The sequence below is a fragment of the Salvelinus sp. IW2-2015 genome, linkage group LG23, assembly GCF_002910315.2.
Source record: "Salvelinus sp. IW2-2015 linkage group LG23, ASM291031v2, whole genome shotgun sequence".
Taxonomy (NCBI): domain Eukaryota; kingdom Metazoa; phylum Chordata; class Actinopteri; order Salmoniformes; family Salmonidae; genus Salvelinus; species Salvelinus sp. IW2-2015.
This window is the reverse complement of record NC_036863.1, coordinates 27,591,691-27,612,023: the sequence shown is the minus strand read 5'-3', so window position 1 is coordinate 27,612,023 and position 20,333 is coordinate 27,591,691. Positions and strand designations below refer to the sequence as shown.

At 40.9% G+C, this 20,333-nt stretch overlaps 1 protein-coding gene across 2 annotated transcripts in view; it reads left to right on the top strand.

Annotated features, from left to right (window-relative positions):
- The first annotated feature begins 3,616 nt into the window (after positions 1-3,616).
- The window catches only part of pld2 (phospholipase D2), a 40,151-nt gene continuing 23,434 nt past the window's right edge, over positions 3,617-20,333 (top strand). Inside the window, exons 1-15 of one of the 2 annotated variants that reach the window (XM_023968254.2) lie at positions 3,617-3,706; positions 7,418-7,571; positions 7,725-7,855; positions 8,005-8,147; positions 8,318-8,411; positions 8,680-8,745; positions 8,832-8,890; positions 9,015-9,260; positions 10,483-10,626; positions 10,747-10,830; positions 11,192-11,270; positions 11,778-11,888; positions 12,122-12,331; positions 12,462-12,645; positions 12,775-12,893. In XM_023968254.2, the coding sequence (XP_023824022.1) occupies positions 7,430-7,571; positions 7,725-7,855; positions 8,005-8,147; positions 8,318-8,411; positions 8,680-8,745; positions 8,832-8,890; positions 9,015-9,260; positions 10,483-10,626; positions 10,747-10,830; positions 11,192-11,270; positions 11,778-11,888; positions 12,122-12,331; positions 12,462-12,645; positions 12,775-12,893 (1,812 nt within the window). In that variant the 5' untranslated portion in view covers positions 3,617-3,706; positions 7,418-7,429. Of the gene's footprint in view, positions 3,861-7,417; positions 7,572-7,724; positions 7,856-8,004; positions 8,148-8,317; positions 8,412-8,679; positions 8,746-8,831; positions 8,891-9,014; positions 9,261-10,482; positions 10,627-10,746; positions 10,831-11,191; positions 11,271-11,777; positions 11,889-12,121; positions 12,332-12,461; positions 12,646-12,774; positions 12,894-20,333 lie in introns of both variants that reach the window. The other variant, XM_023968255.2, reaches the window with a different exon arrangement.

The following is a 20,333-nucleotide window of genomic DNA, read 5'->3' as shown; positions in this document are numbered from 1 at the left end:
CATGATGCTGCCACCACCATGCTTCACCGTAGGGATGGTGCCAGGTTTCCTCCAGACGTGATGCTTGGCGTTCAGGCCAAAGAGTTCTTGTTTTACACYAGACCAGAGAATCTTGTTTCTCATGGTCTGAGAGTCCTTTAGGTGCCTTTTGGTAAACTCCAAGCGGGCTGTCATGTGCCTTTCACTGAGGAGTGGCGTCCGTCTGGCCACTCTACCATAAAGGCCTGATCGGTGGAGTGCTGCAGAGATAGTTGTTCTTCTGGAAGGGTCTCCAATCTCCACAGAGGAACTCTGGAGCTCTGTCAGAGTGACCATCGGGTTCTTGGTCACCTCCTTGGYGCTGGCCCTTCTCCGATTGCTCAGTTTGGCCCGGCGACCAGCTCTAGGAAGAGTCTTGGTGGTTCCAAACTTATTCCATTTAAGAATGATGGAGGCCACTGTGTTCTTGGGGACCTTCAATGCTGCCGAAATTTGTTGGTACCCTTCCCCAGATCTGTGCCTCGACACAATCTAGTCTCGGAGCTGTACGGATAATTCCTTCGACCTCATTGCTTGGTTTTTGCTCTGACATGCACTGTCAACTGTGGGACCTCATATAGACAGGTGTGTGCCGTTCCAAATCATGTCCAATCAATTGATTTTACCACAGGTGGACTCCAATCAAGTTGTAGAATCATCAAGGATGATCAATGGAAACAGGATGCACCTGAACTCAATTTCAAGTCTCATAGCAAAGGGTCTGAATACTAATATAAATAAGGTATTTGTTTTTTATTTTTAAAAGCCTGTTTTCGCTTTGTCATTATGGGGAATTGTGTGTAGATTGGTAATRAAAAATAAATATTTAATCCATTTTAGAATAAGGTTGTAATGTCACAAAATGTGGAAAAGGTCAAGGGGTCTGAATACTTCCCGAATGTACTGTACTTCTTACTTACTTATTACAGTCTTTTTGGCAGTAGATGACTGAAAATGGCACCGTCTTGATATCATGTCATCCTTTTTGTTAAATATTTCAAACTGTGTTTTGTGTTTTACCCTWACCATTTCTTGTTACACGTGTGTATTCTACTGTTTAGTAAGCCGTGTGACATGAACATGCCAAAATATCTAMGTTTGTGGCAAAGCAGTTGTGATTTAATTCAATAAGTCTGCTGTGGGCTTTGCTTGGTTAGAACAAAATGAAGAAGCCAGATCTCTGTTTCAGCCCTCACACTGCCTTAGGATGAGGATGCAGGTCTCCTATACCCTATAGAATTCTTGTCTTTCTTGTATCTCACTGTATGGTGATGTATATGTGACACAGGTCTTAACTGATGSATATAATGCAATTTGCAACATAAGAAGACCATAATACTCTAAGAATATTAGATTTAGCTAGTTACTTTATTTTACGCACAATACATTTACATGGTTAATTAATTGTTCTGTTTAACTTCTACCAAATAATGGCACAGACACTTAATTCAAACTTAAACTGAGGCCTTGCTTTCGTTTCTGCCCAATTGGTGCCTCATTTATAAAATGTTATATAATTAAACAATTTATTTTTGTATACAATTAAAACACCTATGCTGCTGATGTTGGCATACACAAATCATCATGAACAACAATTTGTTTGTTTTACATTATGGGCATTGAATATGGAGTTTTAGCATCAGGAGGATGTGTTGAATGGTACATAGTCAGCAAAAACGTTGGAGATTCAAACCATTACTGGAACGTACTATGTTGTACGTGTCCCTCTGCATCTAAGATCTTTAAAACATCTATACAAACAAATGCTGCATAATGACTGTTAGTATTTTCTGTTGTTATTAATACTGTGAAAATTAAATAAATACTTTTTATCAAAAGACTTGTGGTCATTGTTGAGAGGGTGCACATACAATATGTGGCTATTAAATCTTGAAATGGCAGTTTGAGATGGTTTTTAAATATCAGACAATGTTGAAGACAAAGGTTAATGCAGACCGCCTCCAAAAMCACTGCTTGACTGATTCCAAGGCTTGGCTAGAATCATTTGTCCAGCCCTTTGGGAATCCAAGCACARCCACAGTTTATTTTCCCAAGGATGATTAAATAGAGCAGTAGCACAGCATCCTACCATGCAACAGAACAGTTTGAAGGTAGTTTTAATAAAGTCAAAGTAAACATTTCTTCAACACCAGACAGCAGCAACAATTACACATGCAAGTACGGTTGTAATGCTTCATTTTGTCTACTACTGTCATGGTTACATTTCTGTTTCACTGTAGAGWATTCTTAAAACCTTTGAGGCATATTAATGGGAAGCAGTGTAGTGTGTACGGTGAAAGTAGTCTACATTCTACTTGATCACACCACTATAATTATGCAACTTTTGAGTGAATCAGAATAGGCTACACACACCTTCAAGATCACATTTTGATGTTGCTTGGGCAAGAAATTTGGTTTAATATAACAAAATATTTTCTGTTCTTTATATTGTGTCGATATACATTTGTTTATGTTTATGTATTTAGAATATTACAATGTAATTCGAGATAAATCTCTTTAGGTTCAACACATTTAATTTACTGTTTCTACTGTGTAGAGGGTGTGGTCTGACCACTATGACTAGACAAGGTCTGACTATGACTAGACAATGTCTGACTCTGACCACTATGACTAGACAATGTCTGCTGACTCACCCAAAGATCTTCTTTGTCCTCAATTGGAAGACTCTCTCTAATCATTTTAAATGTAACCTTTATTTAACTAGGCAAGTCAGTTAAGAACAAATTCTTATTTACAATGACAGCTTACACCAGACAACACTGGGCCAATTGTGCRCTGCCATATGGGACTCCCAATCACAGTRWTGCAGCCTGGATTTGAACCAGGGACTGCAGTGACACCTCTGGCTCTGAGATGCAGTGCCTTAGACCACTGCACCACTCAGGAACTATGTGCTCCCAACATTCCTCTGGTTTGGCTTCTGGACCAAAGCCCCGGTTGAGACATGTCCCTTTTGTCTCAGTTCAACAGTACTCATTCATTTTGTGTGAATGAGGAGGAGGAATGTCTTGAGCCAGTAAAAACAGATCTGGCATATCACCTGTTTTGCAGCTGGTTACACTTCAAATAAAGTAATCTCTTCTATTGAGAAAATCTCAAGCAACAAAGACGAAGATGTTTAATAATTAAAAACCAATGAAAATCATATAATCCGGACCAAACTCTTATAATTTAGTTGTTGATTGTTAGTTCTCAATTTTTTTATTTGAATTTTAATAGAAGAAATGGTTCGATTCCAGCCTGTATCACAACTGGCCGTAATTGGGAGTCCCATAGTGCGGCGCACAATTGGCCCAACGTCCTCCGGRTTTGGCCGGTGTAGGTCTTCATTGTAAATAAGAATTTGTTCTTAATAACTGACTTGCCTAGTTAAATAAAGGTTAACTACTGTTGTGCTGCTGACGGTACAATCTGTCTTCAACTGGAGTGCTGCTGCCTGCTACGTCAGGCACTATGCGACATTTTTTTTTACAATGGAATAGCTAGGTAATGTGAAAGAAAAATGTATACGTTGTTGATACATTGATGCAATGTTTACMTGGACAAGTCATCGCGCACTACTGTATCAGACTATTTGTGCTTCTGTAGCGGATATTCTCGGTGAATGATTTCAGGAATATAGCCTACCATGCAGCCGGAAGGAACATTTACATGTGCATGGTTTAGAGTAAGTACTGTATCSCTTTCCTTCTCTCTTTTTACGTCAAAACTACTGATAAATCTTCTAGGGCGAAGGGACTAGGAAGAAAAACGAAGATATTTTTACTCACGGATATGGAATTTGACCCTCGTCTTCGTGATCTTTTCTATGTGATGCTTTAGTAAGTAACTACGCCTCTACTAAAATGAATCTCCTCTGTGATTCTATACCACTATAAAGGGAACTATCGTGATTTAGAAATAGTTTAAAACAGCACGGATGCAGAATACTAATAAGGCCTATGCGACATTTCAACTGGATACTTTATTATAGTTTCACATTGCCAATTCTGTCTGCTCCTTCGTTCTCCAACCTGGTATCATACACTAGACGTAATATAGTAAATGAAAAATGATCGGCCACTCATTAGTATAATATGTTATGTTTGGTATGGTTACATAAGACCAAAGGTTACTTAAAGGAGTAGTTCACTATTTTACAACTTGATGTTAAATGGTTCCTCACTCTAAAAGTAGTCTATGGGCCAGGGGAAACTGTCATCCACGGTTCAGTTGTCTTTAAACAGCCACTACAAACTTCAGCTAACTTTAGCCACCACAAGTTAATCAATTGAAGTGATGTGGGTATGTGAGTCAAATCACCTTTAGTAATATAAAACTAAATATAGAGTTGATTTCAGGTGTTTTGGACATTCTTAATTTTTTAAATAAACATGCTCACATGCCCCCATCACTTCCATTGATTGTTAGCTTGTGGTGGCTAAGGTTAGCTGAAGTTTGTAGTGGCTGTTTTAAAGAACTGTACTGTGCAATCTACTCTCTCGGCCCATAGACTACTTTCAGGGTGAGGAACCCTCTAACATCAGTTTTCCTTAAGGAGGGTGATTGGGTGGGTGTATAACATGAATATCTAGCAACCCAAAGGTTGCGTGTTCAAATCTCATCACAGACAACTTTAGCATTTTAAATAATTAGCAGCTTTGCAACTACTTACTACTTTTTAGCTACTTTGCAACTACTTAGCATGTCAGCTAATCTTAACCCTTTAACCTAACTCCTAACCTTAACCACAGCAACAACTAATTGGAATTCTTAACATATCATACATATTGTTAATTCATGTCATACGAATTGTAATTTGTAACATTATATACGGTGTCCACCCACTCTGCCCAGAGTTGGTGAAAATGTGCTTTGGTGATGACATTTCACTTCCTTATGCTATTAAATACATTTTACCAAGACAAATATGGTTCTGAATCTTTCAGTGGAGTTTTCTCCAACATATCACATTATATAGAAAAGTCAGATTTCATAACCTAATACATCCGATAATTAGCACCGAGTTCTATTGAAAGAGCGGTGGAGTTCTCTCGCCGAAACTTATGAGGATTTAACATTTTGTGGTCATCGTCATCCAAGTTGTTCCGCGGGTCGCAAATAGCATAATTAGCATGACACGAGCTGAATTAAATGTTAAAAGGCTCCGTTGACATTTCACAGAGATACGCTTGTTTTTGTAAGAAGTCTTTGAAAAAGAACAGAAACTTTGCATTAATATGAACTGGGTATACTAAAATATCAAAATACATGTTATATCACAATCTATATCTATCTTACCTCTATTGATTTATGTCATCCTGATTTGAGAAGAAAGATGTTGAGTTCAATGGTGAGCCTGTCAGGTAACCTTAATTCTCGGACAGCATCCAGCCTAGATGATGCGATACTATTTCTCAGATTTTTGCCACTTTGTCTCTGGTCTCCTTTGAGTTTAGTCGCCCTATTGTTGACAATCCTACAAGGGTAAAAACGGCAATAAGTTTTGAATGGATTGTGATAGAGACATGAGGTTTGGACCATTGGTTTCTTAGACCATTATCTACACAATTAACATATTATTTCACTCATTGATCAAAATATGTGTTTTTGATTGGACACCTTATRTCAGGGATTATCAACTAGATTCAGCTGCGGGCAGTTTCTTTTTTCTTGAGCAGATGGTCAGAGGCCAGAACATAATTACAAATMATTTGTAGAATGCAAATTGACCGCAAGAAGCCTAAACAGATATAATATTTGACAGAAACATAATAATTTCAAACCTTGCTTACATTTATATACGATCACATATGCCTCTTTATTATGCGTGGCAATACTTGAACAGATTTCCAAACTTAAAATCATTAGGAGCTGATTTCCTGGTGTTTTCACAGTCTTATGTCCAACAATAAAAAATCTCAGAAAACTTGGGGGGCTCTGGTCCGCCAGTTGGGGAACCTGCCCTATATCATACAAAATGTATGATGGAAATCCACAAATTAATACATACCATACGAAACGTAACATATACTAATTTGAATGTCCTTGATTTTCATTTACTATGTTACGTCTACCCCTGAGTCCCACTCACATGCCAAKATGTTCTGTTTTTTCTAGAGCGCTTTGGAACTTATATTTAACTGCAGGGGGAATGGGTGGAGGCYATGGAAAATAGAATGATGGCTTCAGTGGGGAAATCTATAGTAGGCAATAGGCCTATCATTTTGTCATTTGAATGACTGACTGGCTAGACAGTAGATATTTTCTAGAGAATGTTGAATATGGTGTAATAAATTAAGCAAATGCTKTAAATGCTTTTTTGTTCTGCAATTGCCATTTATCCATAGATGACAAGATGATACCTAGAGAAAGCAATAAAGTGAACTTTGGGATTGTAATTTGCTGTGCTGTGTCCAGTGTGCACACTTAATAACAGTCCTCCCCTCATGTTTTGGTGTGTTGACCCATCCACAGTTCAGAAATGTTTCCCTCCAAATGAAAACAACTAATGTTTCTTTATCCATGACTCAGAATAAGCCTACAGCACAAACTCACCCGTGGGTATAGATTTACACTGGGAATTAGGAACCACTGTAGGGTCCCCTAGTGACAGTCCGTATGGTGAGCTTGTAAAGCTTACTAGAATCTGTCCTGCATTACAGCAAAGACAATGTAGATAAAGTACCAAGACCACTGTCAGAGCTAGGCTGATACTCTGTATAGTAAGAGACGTGGAGACAGTGATGCACATTTTGTCAATGCATCGCTTTCTCTCTCTCGATTTTGTTTCACCTTGAACTTGGTTGCTCTGGAAACAAATCTACTCATCCAATCAGATCCCTCTTCCCACACGCATTTGCACACACCCTTCTCTCTCATTGTGTGTGCTCCCTCCCAGACTTCTTATGTGTCACACCGCTGATGATACAACCAGGTAAACACCACCAACACATTATTGTACTTTTTGATGCTGTTATCATGTCATTTGTTCCTCTTCAGATGGTGTGGTGTTGTGTTATCTGGTTCACTGCAGTGTCTGAGGCACTTGAGAAGTCCCAGGATTATATTTAGACACACGTGAAGCCCCAGTCTCTCCTAGTTCATAGATCAGTTCTCCCCACTATTTATAGTCATCTGTGTTAGGTGGCCTTTAATGTAATGTACTTCATAGATAACGTGTCTGAAAAAATGATCTCGGCCTTATTGACACAGGCCTGCAATTAGTCTGAATGACTGTCATTGCATTGTACAGTTCCACTATTGTCAAGTATTTTCTATGTAATACAGTAAATTCAGCTAGATTAAAGTTTTTTCTGGATATTATAGCGAGATGTTTGAAAGATTATGGTGATGGAATGTGATTAATATTTAGTGCAATTTTTCTGTGTGATGAAAGGGATAGAGCACAATGGCCAGTCCAGCACCAGCATGCTGCAATACCCCTTCATGTCCAGATGGGGGAGCGGCGGAGGCCCAAAAGACAAAGCGCTTCATCACGGACGACTGTGAGCTGAGCAAGGAAGAGCTGGATGGCCTCATGAGGGAAGGAGGTGAGGACACAGACCCTAGTTGTTGATGTAGCCTATAATGTTTTATTCCCTCCATCCAAATACCTTTACATCACATTGGACTGATAAGAGACTTCAGTAGTGGTATTGAATTATTCTGTAATAGATTGCCTGTGTCATCTGATCTCCCCACAGAGGAAAGTCGTCCCTTCCTGGTGGTCCATCATCTGCTGGATGTGAAGGAGGCAGGTGTGCCGGTGTTACTGCCTGGGACTCCAGTCATCTGCAGAGTGGACAGCACCGAGAGATACACTACGCGCTCCAAGGTGTGTGTGTGTGTGTGTACCGTATACTGTATGTACATAGTGTTTATTCGTATGTCTGTATATTATATGCACACCTGTACCTTTCTACATGAGCACATGTTTACATTATGTGTAGGCTACACAAGTCAATGGCATGTTTTCTCTTCCAGGTCCGTGTGTGCACTCTGTACACTGTGAAGCTGACCCATGGCAARTTCACCTGGACGGTAAAAAGGAAGTACAAGCACTTCCAGGAGCTGCACCGTGACCTCTACAAGCACAAGATGATGGCCCACTTCCTGCCTCTGGGAAGGTCAGACTCAGAGCACCAATCAGAGCTCAGACATGCAAATCAACCCATTATCTGTGCTGAGAGTAATTTGTTTAGAGGGGATGCACTTCAAATCAGAGTGAAGGCCTGTTGTGATTTTGGTACGAGTTTAAGCAGTAAAATGTTTAGAATATTAAAATGTCTATTTTTAGATTTGCAGCCCAGAGAGCGCAACTGAGGGCTATGACAGAAGAGATGCCAAGTCTACATGGGACTGAGAGGATGAGACGAACTTCCAGCAAACCGGTATCACTCTTACAACCATGGAACCACACRTACTGTACACAAAAAGACAGACACTGATAAACACCATGGTATACATGCAGACAGAGAGCCACACATCACTCAGTCTTACATCTACTTAGTTGTAGATAATTCCCTCCACACAAAAAAACAAAGGATCAATCTTGTGACTTTTTAAAATCATTATCAGGGGTTCTTCTGTCTATCTGACCATTTGATTTGTTGACATTTGATAATGTAGGTCCAGTCAGTTCTGATCTCTCTGTTATAGAAATACCTTGAGGAATACCTAAACGGCCTTCTGGAGAATTCCTTTTGTAAGAACTATCACGGCATGGTGAGTGAAGATAGCACGCACATACACCAATTACCATTCATTGTCAGACCGTGATGATAGCACATCCTATCTTGTTCTGATTCCAGCTGGAATTCCTTGATGTCAGTGCCCTCTCCTTTGTCAGTGAGCTTGGACCCAAAGGCCTGTAAGCRCTATTAATAGTCTATGAGAGTGTGTGTGATGGTATATGAGAAAGAGAGACAGTGTTATTCAGTATATTTTAATGTGACTGATTCTATGTCTGTGTGAGTGATGTCATTGTGTTTCAGGGAGGGTTMCATCTTCAAAAGGTCAGGAGGTCACCGTATCCAGGGTTTGAACTGTATTGGTCATCACCAGTTCTGCTTTCGCTGGTCAAAGCGCTGGCTGGTGGTCAAGGACTCCTTCCTGCTCTATATGAACCGGGAAAACGGGGTCGTCTGCTTCGTACTGGTCTTTGACCCGGAGTTCAAAGTTCAAGTGGGTCGTGCATATACTGACACCAAGTATGGGGTTTGCATTCAGAACTTCACCAGGTAAGTTCATAATGGAATCTAAAAAATATGATTACTTTTCAGCACACTCATAAAAGTGTACCCTCAAATAGACACTTCTATTCCTAACTGTTTTTCTTATTTATGAGTCAATTCCTAGCTGTTTGTGTATTTGTGCGGGCAAGTATTGTCTCGCTGTGTAAACTCGTGTATGTGTATTCTAGGGATGGGCATTTGAAATGATTTCAGTATTCAAATAATATCATGATATTTTTTCGGATATCCGGATAGTYGAATAAATAATAATAGAGAGAGAGCGAGATAGTTGGTGCACGGAGGGAGAGAGAGAAAATAGCCAAACCGACTAGTTGACAAACTATATCAGACCGTCTGGTATGGCCTGTCTTGACTACATCAAATTGTTGTGAAATAGCTAGCTACTGCAGCCAGCTAAGTTAGCCAGCTAGCTAGCTAAAGTAGCAAAGCTAATAGAGGCTATTTTGCTACACTCCCCATCCAATGTCTACAACAACCCCATTCATATGAAACCACAGCCTACCTGTTGGTTCATCATTATAGCCTACTCCTTTTCATTTAGCCTTTTTATTTCCATAAGTTTAATTCCATTTGGCATTGGTTAGAAATCGCCCACTTCACTTGCTACACGTGGAGCCTCTGAATGTAGCGCTGCTTTGTTTGACTGACAATAACAACAAGCTACATGTGTGAAACCATAGACATTAAAACCAGTGTGAAACGTGTGTAAGCTACCGGTTTGTCTTTTATGCGGCAAACTCATAAAACTGATGTTTTATTACCATTTTGACTGTAATGGTCTATCCTTGTAGGCCCCCGAGTGGCGCAGCTGTCTAAGGCACTGCATCTCAGTACTAGAGGTGTCAGACCCTGGTTCGATCCCGGGCTGTATCACCATCGGCCGTGATAGGGAGTCCCATAGGACGGCGCACAATTGGCCCATCGTCGTCTGGGTTAGGGGWGGGTTTTGCCGGGAGAGGCCGTCATTGTAAATAATAATTTGTTCTAAACTGACTTGCCTAGTTAAATAATGGTTCAATAAAAAAACGAATTTAGCAATATCAGATCATTTAATTTTGGACAAAGCCTTAAAAAAATAATAATAGACAAAGCCTTTTTATAAAAAATGAATACTCTCCCAAGTAATCGAATACTAACATCCGTTCGGATATTCGAATAACCGTGCCCATCCCTATTGTGTTCTTACATGAGTGTTTTGTGTGTGTAGGAATCTGGTCATCAAATGTAACAGCTACAGACAGGCTCACTGGTGGAGCCATGAGATCAATAGGCTGGCTGAGCCCTGTGAATTCCTCCAGGTCCAACGCTTTGGGGGCTTTGCCCCRCCACGGGAGAACACACTCACTAAATGGTCAGATGTTGCTTCCAATTAGATGATAATGTGGTATGTGTACATGCTGTATACACCCATAGCTTTGTGCACCCTTAACTTAAATGTAATGTCTCTGTTTATGAATTGGTCATATTAAAGGTATGTAAATGGAAGTAGCTACTTTGCAGACCTGGCTGATGCTCTGGAGCAGGCCAAGGAGGAGATCTTCATTACAGGCTGGTGGTGAGGAGCAGAGCTAGCACCATATAAATATATTTGAACATTCTATTATTATACAGTATATCTCTATGGCTAGTAAGCTACTGTGTGTTCCAAGACTGATGTAAGCACAGTGCTCTCCATAATTATAGAGAGTGGTTATCCAGAGCCATATACATTATACTGTAGAAAATGGCTCTGCCGTTAGCTAAATAAGAGCATACAGCAAACAAAACAAATATTTGATATCAATATCAACAGCGATCACTGTTTCCAACATGTATTAGGTTTGTTTCTAATTAGTCTGTATACAGCAGGACACAGTGTAAATATGTACATGGTTAACATTGCATGGTGAATATGTCTTTCCCTCCCTCCCTCCCAGGCTCAGCCCAGAGGTTTTCCTGAAGAGGCCAGCTACAGACACATACTGGCGCCTGGACCAGATCCTCAAACGCAAAGCAGTACGAATCTACTTCCCAACTTTCTCCTGTCAACATGTTTCTAGTCTCCCTTTTACCTCTCCTCCCTCCTTTCCTCTGAATGCACTGAAGGTTAATCCCKCCTTTCCTCATCCTTCCCACCTACTGTGTAGCCTGGCAAAAGCGTACCTCATGACCACACAGCTGTGACCCACTGGTCTGAAAAGGAGGCTGTCTGTTAATGAAATATTGTTTGGTTGGTTGGTTCTCTCGATTATATAATTTTTTCCTGGGGGGTTGAGGTTGTTTGGTTTGGAAATCCAACAGTTGTAATGGAAGGGGGTGGCACTCTGGGGATGTGTGTGGCTGTGGGTGTTTGAGTGAGAAAGACACTGAGGAGACCCAACCAGTAAAAGTAYAGCCCCCTTCATTATCAACGCATCGTGCCGACAACATCAAAACAGCCTTTTCAGACTCTGAAGTCAGAAGGACTTTGGTATCAGCCAGACTACCTTCTGTGTATATCCATCCTTTCTTTTCTCTGTGCAGGAACAAGGTGTCAAAGTATGTGTGCTCCTGTACAAGGAGATGGAAATGGCCCTGGGCATCAACAGTGGCCACAGCAAGAGGACACTGATGGACATGCACCCCAACATCAAGGTCTGTCTGAGACGTTCCAATCTCTGCTCTGCAGTCAGGTGGTGCTTTACACCTGAAAAACCAATCACATTGCTGGCTCTTAGTCATAACATTGTAGCACAGTGTCACACTAAACAGAGGAATCATACACATCCTCATGCTTTCATTACTATGTTTTGTTAATCTGGGTCTTTTAATTTAAATTCAAAACTTTTAGATTTGTGTCCTTAGCTTCCCTGACATCTTCCCAACAGGTGATGCGACACCCCAACCACATGTCCGCGGTGGTGTTTCTGTGGGCCCATCATGAGAAGATGGTAGCCATTGACCAATCAGTGGCTTTTGTGGGAGGCTTGGACCTGGCCTTTGGGAGGTGGGACGACAGTCAGTACCGGTTGACTGATACGGAGACAACCMATCATATCTCTGAAGAAGAACCAAAGGCTCCACTGGCTGAGCCAGAAGTGAGACACCTCAAGACAAAGTCAAGATTAATCTTTCTCTTGTGTTGTTCTGTTCTGGTAATCCATAGTTCAGTGTTACCTGGTGTTGAGCGATGACTTCATTACCAGACTGTCCTACTCTGCCCCCTAGGCAGCTGATTCAGGTGACCAGGTGGATGGGTCAGACTTGGCCCAGGATCCAAAGCCTACAGARCCAGAGGAGGTCAAGGAGGTCAACCATGTGGACCTGAAGAACAACACCCAGTTGTGGCTTGGCAAGGACTACAGCAACTTCATCAGGAAGGACTGGGTCCAACTGGACCGCCCATTCGAAGGTACAGTATGCACACACTATAGCTCAATTCATAACCCTCCCTATCACTCCCGCACTAACACACATGTACATGCATACACAACACACCCAAGAGGGCTCATTCTTAAATGTAAAGTCCTTTGGTCCCCAGACAACATTGACCGCACTGAGGTGCCCCGTATGCCGTGGCGTGACTTGTCTGCTGCACTCCACGGCAAAGCTGCCAGGGATGTGGCCCGCCACTTCATCCAGCGCTGGAACTTTGCCAAGGTCAGAACCCAAATAAGAGGTTCCTAAGGATCTTTCTTTCATGACTTTACTTTGATGTGCATTCAGAAAGTATTCAGACCCCTTGACCTTTTTCCACATTTTGTTAYGTTATTCTAAAATGGATTAAATTGTTTCCCCCCTCATCAATCAATCATCAATCTATACCCCATAATGACAAAGCAAAAATAGTTTTTTGTTCTTTTCCCCCCCAATTTKTGTGATATCCAATTGTCCCATCGCTGCAATTCCTGTATGGACTCGGGAGAGGCAAAGGTTGAGAGCCATGCATCCTCCGAAACACAACTCTGCCAAGCCGCACTGCTCACTAAACCCGGATGCCAGCCACACCAATGTGTCGGAGGAAACAACGTACAACTGGCGACCGAAGTCAGCGTGCATGTGCCCGACCCGCCACAAGGAGTCGATAGAGCACGATGGGACAAGGCCATCCCGGCCAAACCCTCCSCTAACCCGGACTATGCTGGGCCAATTGTGCGCCGCCCTATTGAACTCCCAATCACGGCCAGTTGTGATTCAGCCTGGAATTGAGCCAGGGTCTGTAGTGACGCCTCTGAGATGCAGAGATGCAGTGCCTTAGACCACTGCGCCACTCAGGAGCCCATCAAATGCCAGTCCTATATTTTCCCACAAAACTTAGCTATCTACCTAATGTCACAGAGTTTCTAAACCAGAAGCGCAACATCGCGAGACTTACGGGAACGCTTGCGAAACAATCAGACCAAGCCAGGGTTTGGGGTTTGAGAAGTCAATGAGAGAAGTGAAATATTCTTCCTTAGCAGTTCATTTTCTCTGAAATCTAAAGGCACAAACGAGATTCCAGTAGTTGAACATTTTATTACACCAATCTCGTGAAAGTGACAAACTGACATGTTTTCATTTGTCAAAAACAACTTTATCGAAGGAGTGCCCTTAAAAAAATATTGCAGTTTTGAAACTGCAGTAAAATGCAGTCGACTGTGGTATTTTGGASTGCAACATTACTGCAGTAAAAAAAWAAMTGTTATTTGGACGCAGTAGTTGCGGCATTCTGCAGTTATACTGCACTCTGACTGCAAWCTTTTTTCGTAAGGGTGCCTTCGATTTCACGGCCTGCAAATGCGCAGTTCGGCGCTAGACCCTATGMTGTGTTTCTACGCATGAGCATAGCTAGAAAACTTCGCCATGACGTCGCCTATAAGTGTGATCGGGGATTTCTATTGGAGAAGCAGTTTTAGCCTATCTTCATACTGTACTGTCTTTACTGACGYACATCAGTTCAAAACCAACACCAAATGTTGGGCAAATGGTCACGCTGCTACCTTAGAATGCAAACAATGGTCTTTTGCAATACTAGCTSGCTAGCTAATCCATAGTCCAAGCTAAGGTGAAAGCTAGCCATATTTCACTGAAACAAATGCACATGTATACAGTGCGGTTGGGCACTCCATTGTGCAAATGGATGCTTACTAGCWTYAGAAAAACTCACCAGTTTTGAATTTCTAGAATAGATTCCAGTACCCACCTTCTCCTTTACATTTTATCCAAATCTGTGCTGATCAACAGTGCCAAACGAACAACTCTGCCATTTGACCATCTTGATTGTATATGCAGATCCGATTTGGATGCTGGACTAGCCCATGTCCAGCACCTCTACCTGTGTGAAGCTAGCCACAATAGATGAATTTGCGGTTTTCATTGAAAATAAAAAACAACTATTGAAAGTGAATTTAAACGGATACAAATAGTGTAATCATGCCATATTTCGACTAGATAATGCTAAACAATAACGGAATGTTATATAMATACAACAGAAGACAATCATTGAAATCAGTTGAAATTGCACTGGATGTATTAGACTTTAGAATTGCTTTGGGGGCATACTCACAGTTGAAGTCGGAAGTTTACATACACTTCGGTTGGAGTCATTAAAACTCGTTTTAGAACCACTCCACAAATTTCTTGTTAACAAACTATAGTTTTGACTATAGTAAGTTGGTTTGGACATCTACTTTGTGCATGACACAAGTAATTTTTCCAACAATTGTTTACAGATTATTTCAATTATAATTCATTGTGTCACAAATCCAGTGGGTCAGAAGTTTACATACACTAAGTTGACTTTGCCTTTAAACAGCTTGGAAAATTCCAGAAATGTCATGGCTTTAGAAGCTTCTGATGGGCTAATTGACAWAATTTGAGTCAATTGGAGGTGTACCTGTGGATGTATTTCAAGGCCTACCTTCAAACTCAGTACCTCTTTGCTAGACATCATGGGAAAATCAAAAGAAATCATCCAAGACCTCAGAAAAAAATTGTAGACCTCCACAAGTCTGGTTCATCCTTGGGAGCAATTTCCAAATGCCTGAAGGTACCATGTTCATCTGTAATGACATCTGAAATGTCCTCTGGTCTGATGAAACACAAATATAACTGTTTGGCTATAATAACCATTGTTATGTTTGGASGAAAAAGGGGGAGGCTTGTAAGCCGAAGAACACCATCCCAACTGTGAAGCACGGGGGTGGCAGCATCATGTTGTGGGGGTGCTTTGCTGCAGGAGGGACTGGTGCACTTCACAAAATAGATGGCATCATGAGGRRGGAAATTATGTGGATATATTGAAGCAACATCTCAAGACATCAGTCAGGAAGTTAAAACTTGGTCGCAAATGGGTCTTCCAAATGGACAATGACCCCAAGCATACTTCCAAAGTTGTGGAAAATGGCTTAAGGACAACAAAGTCAAGGTATTGGAGTGGCCATCACAAAGCCCTGACCTCATCCTGTAGAACATTTGTTGGCAGAACTGAAAAAGCGTGTGCGAGCAAGGATGCCTACAAACCTGACTCAGTTACACCAGCTCTGTCAGGAAGAATGGGCCAAAATTCAGCCAACTTATTGTGGGACGCTTGTGGAAGGCTACCCGGAACGTTTGACCCAGGTTAAACAATTTAAAGGCAACGCTACCAAATACTAATTGAGTGTATGTAAACTTCTGACCCACTGGGTGTGATGAAAGAAATAAAAGCTTAAATAAATAATTCTCTACTATTATTCTGACAGTTCACATTCTTAAAATAAAGTGGTGATCCTAACTGACCTAAGACAGGGAATTTTTACTAGGATTTGTGAAAAACTGAGTTTAAATGTATTTGGCTAAGGTGTATGTAAACTTCTGACTTCAACTGTATATGCACTGTACAGCCTAACCTATGGATGTTGCACTCATGTAATGGAGTATCCACCTACTCAGTGACACTCACAGAACACAACTGTGTAGAGTTTACATCAAAATKAGCGTTTTCACTCTTATTGTGGGACTCTAAACATCAGTGCGAAATTAGCCACATTAAGCTCACCAGTCAACCTACTGACGCAGCTCTAGTGTACATGGGAATATCTTTGTTTAGTCTCAATGGCTGAGTTATACAACCTTCAAGTCAATGACTTAAAACCGTTTTCTTTAACTGTGCTTTCAATGGGATTTGAGTCATTTTACAATGTAAGACTGTCACAGTCAATTGAGCTATTCACCTTCTGAAAACTGCAGACAATTACTTTTGACTGTCTATGGTAAATTCTAAACATAACTGATTTGAGCTATTAGAGGGCAGAAGACCAGGGTTTAAATCAGCAACCCTTGCAGGTATGCAAGCACACCACCTGTGCCAATAAGGCCAAGACCTTTTGGCCAAATTTAAAGGTTAAAATAGCAAATTTCCTTTCTTCACATGGGAAAATGTTGTATAATGCACCTTTTAAAGCTGCAATATGTAATAAAAGTTAGTTATAGATCTGTCATTCTCATTGAAAGCAAGTCTAAGAAGCGGTAGATATGTTCTATGTGCGCTATTTCTATGCTTCCCATTTTGTTTTTGCACACCTGGTTTGCACACCAGCTTCAAACAGCTGAAAACCTTTTTTTTTCACAGCAGTTTTAGATGGTACAATGATTCTCTACACTATACTTTCTTGTTTTGTCACAAACTKAAATTAGGCAAACTATTAGATTTTTAGCAACTGGGAAAGGGCAGAGCGATTTCTACATAGTGCACCTCTAACAGAAAATCACCTTCCGGTGTAAAAACAATTGGAATTAAAAACAGATTAAGTTAAAGGAGTAGGCATTGGTCTGAAGCTGAAAAAGAAAGGAAATTCACATGCGCAACACAATKCCTACTCCACCCATGCTCTACCAAGGTTTTCCAGCACTTACCTTTGACCTACTACAGTAGCTATGTTGGTCTATACTACTTCAAACGATGTGTATGCAGGTTGCTTAGGATTCAAACCTTCTCAAACAGCCTAATCCATACTCTTCAGAGGAATAATGAACTTTACAGTGTCCTGCTATTAAAATTATATATGTGTGTGTGTGTGTCCCAATTGCACCTTGTGTATTCTATTATTCTAACTCTCAACAGTAAGTTGAGACCCCGACCTGAGTTCCAAAAAAGATCTAGAGTACCAGTCAAAAGTTTGGACACACCTACTCATTCCAGGGTTTTCTTTATTTTTTATATTTTATACATTTTATAATAATAGTGAAGATGTCAAAACTATGACATAACACATGGAATTATGTAGTAACCAAAAAGTGTCAAACAAATTAAAATATATTTAAGATTCTTCAAATAGCCACCCTTTGCCTCGATGACAGCTTTGCACACTCTTGGCATTCTCACAACCAGCTTCATGAGGTAGTCACCTGGAATGCATTTCAAAAAACAGTTGTGCCTTGTTAAAAGTTTAATTTGTGGAATTTCTTTCCTTCTTAATGCATTTGAGCCAATCAGTTGTGTTGTGACAAGGTAGGGGTGGTATACAGAAGATGACCCTATTTGGTCCTATTTGGTAAAAGTCCAAGAACAGCTCAAATAAGCAAAGAGAAACGACAGTCCATCATTACTTTWTCTTCTTATGGCTGCAATCCCGTTAACGGGATCGATATGACAACAGCCAGTGAAAGTGCAGGGCGCCAAATTCAAACAACAATCTCAAAATTTAAAATTCCTCAAACAWWCATGTATCTTATACCATTTTAAAGGTAATCTTGTTGACAATCCCACCAAAGTGTCCGATTTCAAATAGGTTTTTCAAGGAAGGGACCACAAACGATTATGTTAGGTCACCACCTASTCACAGAAAAATTCTGCCATTTTTCCAGCCAAAGAGAGGAGTCACAAAAAGCACAAATAGAGATAAAAATGTATCACTAACCTTTGATGATCTTCATCAGATGACACTCATAGGACTTCATGTTACACAATACATACCACTGGGGGGGAGAACAAGTATTGATACACTGCCGATTTTGCAGGTTTTCCTACTTACAAAGCATAGAGGTCTGAGTATATTTTTTATCATAGGTACACTTCAACTGTGAGAGACGGAATCTAAAATCCAGAAATCACATTGTATGATTTTTAAGTAATTAATTGCATGACATAAGTATTTGATCACCTACCAACCAGTAAGAATTACGGCTCTCACCAGACCTGTTATTTTTCTTTAAGAAGCCCTCCTGTTCTCCACTTATTACCTGTATTAACTGCACCTGTTTGAACTCGTTACCTGTATAAAAGACCCCTGTCCACACACTCAATCAAACAGACCAACCTCTCCACAATGGCCAAAGACAGAGAGCTGTGTAAGGACATCAGGGATAAAATTGTAGACTGCACAAGGCTGGGATGGGTAACAGGACAATAGGCAAGCAGCTTGGTGAGAAGGCAACAACTGTTGGCCCAATTATTAGAAAATGGAAGAAGTTCAAGATGCGGTCAATCACCCTCGGTCTGGGGCTCCATGCAAGATCTCACCTCGTGGGGCATAATGATCATGAGGAAGGTGAGGGATCAGCCAGAACTACATGGCAGGACCTGGTCAATGACCTGAAGAGAGCTGGGACACAGTCTCAAAGAAAACCATTAGTAACACACTCGCCGTCATGGATTAAAATCCTGCAGCGCACGCAAGGCCCCCTGCTCAAGCCAGCGCATGTCCAGGCCCGTCTGAAGTTTGCCAATGACCTCTGGATGATCCAGAGGAGGAATGGAGAAGGTCATGTGGTCTGATGAGACAAAAATAGAGCTTTTTGGTCTAAACTCCACTCGCGTGTTTGGAGGAAGAAGAAGGATGAGTACAACCCCAAGAACACCATCCCAACCGTGAAGCATGGAGTGGAAACATCATTCTTTGGGGATGCTTTTTGCAAAGTGGACAGGACGACTGCACCGTATTGAGGGGAGGATGGATGGGCCATGTATCGCGAGATCTTGGCCAACAACCTCCTTCCCTCAGTAAGAGCATTGAAGATGGGTCGTGTCTGGGTCTTCCAGCATGACAACGACCCGAAACACACAGCCAGGGCAACTAAGGAGTGGCTCCGTAAGAAGCATCTCAAGGTCCTGGAGTGGCCTAGCCAGTCTCCAGACCTGAACCCAATGAAAATCTTTGGAGGGGCTGAAAGTCCGTATTGCCCAGCGACAGCCCCGAAACCTGAAGGATCTGGAGAAGGTCTGTATGGAGGAGTGGGCCAAAATCCCTGCAGTGTGTGCAAACCTGGTCAAGAACTACAGGAAATGTATGATCTCTGTAATTGCAAACAAAGGTTTCAGTACCAAATATTAAGTTCTGCTTTTCTGATGTATCAAATACTTGTCATGCAATAAAATGCAAATTAATACTTAAAAATCATACAATGTGATTTTCTGGATTTTTGTTTTAGATTCCGTCTCTCACAGTTGAAGTGTACCTATGATAAAAATACAGACCTCTACATGCTTTGAAGTAGGAAAACCTGCAAAATCGGCAGTGTATCAAATCCCCACTGTATATGTCTTGTTCGATTAAGTTCATATTTATATCCAAAACCTCCATTACATTGGCGCCATGTTCAGAAATGCTCCAAAATATCCGAGAAATTGCAGAGAGCCACGTCAAATAACAGAAATACTCATCATAAACTTTGATGAAGATACATGTTTTACATAGAATTAAAGATACACTTGTTCTTAATGCAACCGCTGTGTCAGATTCAAAAAGCTTTACGGCAAAACACAATATTCAATATCTGAAAACAGCGTTCAGCCACAAAAGCAAGCCATACAGTTCCCCGCAAATTGTGCAGTCAACAAAACTCAATAAAAGCATTAAAATCTTCACTTACCTTTGCTGATCTTCGTCGGAAATGCACTCCCAGGACTCCCACTTCCACAAGAAATGTTCGTAGTTTCGGTAATGTCCATCATTTTGTCCAAATAGCTATTTTTGTAGCGTGTTGATAAACAAATCCAACGTCAGGGGAGGGCGTTCACTAAAACCTGACAAAATTCCAAAAGTTCCGTAACAGTCCGGTAGAAAACATGTCAAACGATGTATTGAATCAATCTTTAGAATGTTTTTAACATAAATCTTGAATAACGTTCCAACCGGAGAA